Source organism: Anopheles coluzzii, chromosome 2 (assembly GCF_943734685.1).
Source record: "Anopheles coluzzii chromosome 2, AcolN3, whole genome shotgun sequence".
NCBI lineage: Eukaryota > Metazoa > Arthropoda > Insecta > Diptera > Culicidae > Anopheles > Anopheles coluzzii.
In genome coordinates, this window is record NC_064670.1 from 7070001 (window position 1) to 7075000 (window position 5000).

Here is a 5000-nt window from a genome sequence, read left to right on the forward strand (position 1 = left end):
GCCGTCGCGGATCGTCAGCACCGTGTGGCGCTCGCGCGTCTCGATGTGGTAGTGGCTGCCCGACTCGATCTGCTCGCCCTTCAGCGTCCAGTGGCAGCGCGGTTTCGGGAAGCCGGTGAACGGAATCTTGATCTCGATGTTCTCGCCATTGTCGAAGAACGCGGTGTCGCGGAAGCGCGGCGGCACGTTCAGCTTCGGCGGCGACTTGATGATCAGCGACGCCTTGGTCGAGCGCACGCCGCCCCGGTTCGCCGCACGGCACGTGTACTCGTCCGCATCCTCCCCGAACACGTCGTTGATGGCCAGATGGTGCGTGTCGCCGTCGCTGTACATGTGGTACCGCGAGCCCGAACAGATCTCGCGCGCACCCTTGTGCCAGGTAATGCGTGGCCGCGGGACGCCCGTAATCTTGCACACGAACTCGACGCCACGGTTCTGCACGCAGGTCAGCGTGTTGAGCGGCTTCACGACCTCCGGCGGCTTCACCACATCCGGATCCTCCACCTTCACCAGCTGCGACGCCTTCGAGAACTCCGACACGCCGATCTCGTTCTGGGCCGCTACGCGGAACTCGTAGTGGCGGCCCTCCACCAGATTGGCACAGTTGATCGTGCAGATCACGCACAACGTCGTGTTGACGCGCTGCCACGTGTCCGTGTCCTGTTCGCGCTTCTCGATCCAGTAGCCCTGGATGCGGGCGCCACCGTCCGACACCGGTTTCTCCCACTCGAGGTTGACAAAGTCGCCGCCCACCTCGTGAATGATCGGTACGCCCGGTGCCGACGGCAGGTCGTACGGGCCGCGCGCCTTGATCGGATCAACACCCTCCAGCGCTGGGCCGATGCCGTTCTCGTTGACAGCCGACACGCGGAACAGGTACTCCGAGCCCTCGATCAGGCCCTTGATGATGAGCTGCGACTCCTTCACGTAGTTCGACACGATCAGCCAGTGCTGCGACTTGATGTCGCGACGCTCCACAATGTAGTGCGTGACCTTGCGGCCTCCGTCGTGCGCCGGCGGCTTCCACGACACCGTGCACATGTTCTTGGTGACGTGGCTGACCAGCAGTGGACCGGTCGGTGGTCCAGGCAGGCCGGTAACGTGCACGTTCACGTTGCACGAGACGCTGCCGCTGTCGTTCTTGAAGTTCACCAGATACACACCCTTGTCCGTGTCCAGCACGTCGCGGATGTAGATGACGGCGTAGTCGTCGAACACCGTGTACTTGATGTGCTCCGTCTCGACCAGCTTCTCGCGATCCTTCGAGATGTTAACCTCCATCGGCTGGTCGCCGTGGAAGCCGAGCTTGATCTTCGCATTGTCGCCCTTCACCAGATACACGTCCGACGGGATGTTGACCAGCTTCGGCGGTACGCCGATCTTGAGCGCACCGGTCGTGTGGATCACACCGACAAAGTTCAGTGCCTCGCAGGTGTAGTCGCCCTCGTCCCTGTACGTCACGTTGGAAATGTGCAGCGAGAACACGCCGTTCTTGCTCTCCAGCGCGTACTGTCCGCCGTGCGTGATCTCCTTGCCGTTGCGCAACCAGCGGCAGGTCGGTTCGGGCTTGCCATGGGCCTCGCACGTCAGCTCCACCGACTTGCCCAGCGGCACCAGGTTGAACTTCAGCCGCTTGACCCATTCCGGCTTTTCCGTGTTGAGCTGCTCGCCGATGCGCACCGAGCGCGTCTCGGCCGACGGCGGCGACACGCCATAGTTGTTCACGGCGTACACGCGGAACTCGTACACTCCGCCCTCGATCAGGTTCGTCACCGTCATCTCCGTCACTGGGATGTTGCTCTCGTTGCACTTCACCCACCGGGCGCCGCCAATGTCGCGGCGCTCCACGTAGTAGCCCAGAATCCTGGAGCCACCATCGCTCGCCGGCGGCGTCCAGCTGAGATCGACGAAGCTCTTGCCCACCTTCACGACGGCCGGCGCTCCCGGTGCCGTCGGTGGCGTGATCTTGCCGTGGATCTTGAACTTCTTCGACGAGGCGGACGGTTTGCTCACACCGGCAGCGTTCTGGGCCCGCACGCGGAACTCGTACTCGCGGCCCGGCAGCAGATTGTACACCTGGTAGCTGTTGTCCTTGATCAGGAAGTTGTTCGTAATCCAGGTGCCCTCCAGCACGTCCCGGTACTCGAACCGGTAGCCCTGGATGCGCGAACCACCGTCCATCAGCGGGCGCTCCCACGTCACGGTGACGTAATTCGCGTCCCAGTCCGACACGCGCGGCGGGTTCGGCGGATCCGGCACGGTGAACGGATAGCGCGCCACGATCGGCTCCTCCAGTATCAGCGGATCGCTCACGCCGTACTGGTTCTCGGCCCGCACGCGGAAGTTGTACGGCTTGTTCGCCTCCATGCCCATGTTGTCGTAGTGCGTGCTGCGCACGAAGCTGCTCGCCTTCGTCCAGTAGCCGAGCGGCTCGTACCGCTCCACGATGTAGTTCGTGATCGGGCTGCCACCGTCGTCCAGCGGCGTCTTCCACGACAGCGTGCACGACTCGGGCGTAATCTCCGACACCTCCAGCGGGCCGATCGGCGGCGACGGTTTGTCCACCACCAGCACGCGGCACGAGGCCGTATCCTTGCCGACGCAGTTCACCAGATGAATCGTGTAACTGCCCGAGTCGATGCGCTTCGAGTTGTCGTTCTTGAAGATCGCCTCCGTGTCGTTGATCGACAGCTCGATGCGGTCGTTGCGCGACACCTCGTTGCCGTTCACCATCCAGATGGCGTCCGGCTTGGGCGTCGCCGTGTACGGCACGATGATCTTGAACGGATCGCGCGCGATCACCAGTATGTCGCGCATGCCAATGTCGGACGTGATCTTGGGCGCGGTGAACGCCGCACTCACCATGATCGGATCGGACGGGTTGCTGAACGGGCTGGTGCCGGCCGCATTCACGGCCGCCACCCGGAACACGTACTCGTGGTTCTCCGACAGGCCCGACACCTTGCACATCAGGTCCTTGAGCGTGCCCTGCTGCACCTTCGACCAGTGGCCCTCGGTCGCCAGCTTCTTCTCCACGATGTAGTGCGTCACCGGCGAGCCACCGTTGCTGGCCGGCTTCGTCCAGGTGATCGTGATCGTGTCCTCCGTCGTCTCGACGCGGCTCGGCGTACCCGGCTGCGACGGCGGATCGAACGGATGCTTCGCGACGATCGAGTCGGCCTGGGCCGGCTCCGACAGGCCGTACTTGTTCTCGGCGTACACGCGGAAATCGTACAGCTGGTTCAGGCGCAGGTTGCGAATCTTCAGGTACGTCGTCGTGCAGTAGCTGCTCACCTTCGTCCACGCGTTCGAGTTCTTGTCCTTCTTCTCCACCACGTAGTTCGTCACTGGCGAGCCTCCGTCGTCCAGCGGAGCGTTCCAGCACAGCACCAGATGCTCGCCACCGTACGACTCCACACCAATGTTCTCCGGCTTGCTCGGACGGTCCAGCACCTTCACGTTGCACGTCGCAATGTCGTAGCCGGACGGGTTCTTCAGCATCAGCCGGTACTGCTTCGTGTCCGCGCGGACACTCTTCACCACCACGATACTGGCCGCCTCCTCCGTCAGCTGCGTGTGGAACCGCTTGTCCCGGTCGTCCAGCAGCTCCTCGTTCACGAACCAGGTCGCGACCGGTTTCGGGAACGCCGTGTACGGCACGTGAATGTTGAAGTCTTCGCCCGCCCGCACAGTAATGTCGCGCACGTTGCTCAGATCCATCATCGGTTTGTTCGGCTGCTCGGCCAACGTGACCGTGATGCTCGGTCGGGACGGTTCCGACTGGCCAATCTCGTTCACCGCAATCAGTCGGAACTGGTACTCCTTGCCCTCCTCCAGATTCTCCACCCGGTACGCCTGGTCCGCAATCAGCTCGGTCGGTGCGTTCGCATCGACCCACTTCTCGTCGTCCTTCACGCGGTACTGCACGATGTAGCCCCTGATCTTCTCCTTCGCGTCGCGGCGCAGCGTGCGCCACGACAGGTTGACGCTGTTGCGCGTAATCTTGTCGATCGACGGCGGGTCCGGCTGGTTCGGGCGCTTGCGCTGGTGCGACGCGGTGATCGGATCGGTCGGCTCGCTCGGCTTGCTCACGCCGACCTCGTTGACCGTCTTGACGCGGAACTCGTACCGGAAGCCTTCCATCAGATCCGGGATCGTGTAGGTGGTGTTGGTCGTCGGGTAGTTGTTGACCTGCACCCACTCGCCCGTGCCACGCTCGCGCTTCTCCACGTAATAGCCCACGACCGGGCGCGTCTGTACGCGCGGCGGCCTCCACGTGATCGTGCACGAGCTGGGCGTGTAGTCGGCGACGGTCGGCTTGTCAACCGGCTCTGGCGGGTCCGGGCTCTTCGGCGAGATCGGTTTGCTTTCGGTCGGTTCCGACGCACCGTAGATGTTCTCCGCTCGCACGCGGAACACGTACTCGTGGTTCTCCGTCAGATGCTTGACGGTGTGCGAGCAGCGCGGCACCGTACCGTACACCATCTTCCAGTTGTCCGACGGGAACTCCTTGTACTCGATGCTGTAGCCGGTAATCTCGGAGCCACCGTCGTCCGACGGTGCGTCCCAGTTGAGCGTCACGCTGTCCTGCGTCGTCTCCAGCCCGGACACGTACTTCGGTGGCTGCGGCCGGTCGACCACAATCACCTCGAACTCCTTCACGTCCTCGCCGTACTGGTTGGCGGCCTTGATCTTGTACGTGCCGGAATCGTTGCGGTTGCTGTTGTCCACGCGGAATACCGTCTGCTCCATGTTGGTGTCGATGGAGACGCGCGACGTTTCCGGTATCTTGGTGCCGGCGCGCGACCACTCCACCGTCGGCAGCGGCGCACCGACCAGCGGGATCGTAATCACGATCGGCTCGCCCGCCCGCACCTTGATCGTGCGCTTGCTGAAGCTGTCCATGTTGAGCGCGGGGGCTTGCTGCATCGGTCGCGCCCAGCACTTGACGGACGAGTCGCTCGGGTTGCCCTGGCCGGCCTGGTTGACGGCCGACACGC

General features: G+C 63.4%; 1 protein-coding gene across 11 annotated transcripts in view; it reads right to left on the bottom strand.

Annotated features, from left to right (window-relative positions):
• LOC120948015 (twitchin) overlaps positions 1-5000 on the bottom strand; it is a 36458-nt gene that overhangs the window by 3574 nt on the left and 27884 nt on the right. For all 11 annotated transcript variants that reach the window (XM_040363970.2, XM_040363969.2, XM_040363976.2 and 8 more), the window contains one exon: positions 1-5000. This exon is cut by the window's left edge and continues 2314 nt beyond it; it is cut by the window's right edge and continues 4665 nt beyond it. In XM_040363970.2, the coding sequence (XP_040219904.2) occupies positions 1-5000 (5000 nt within the window).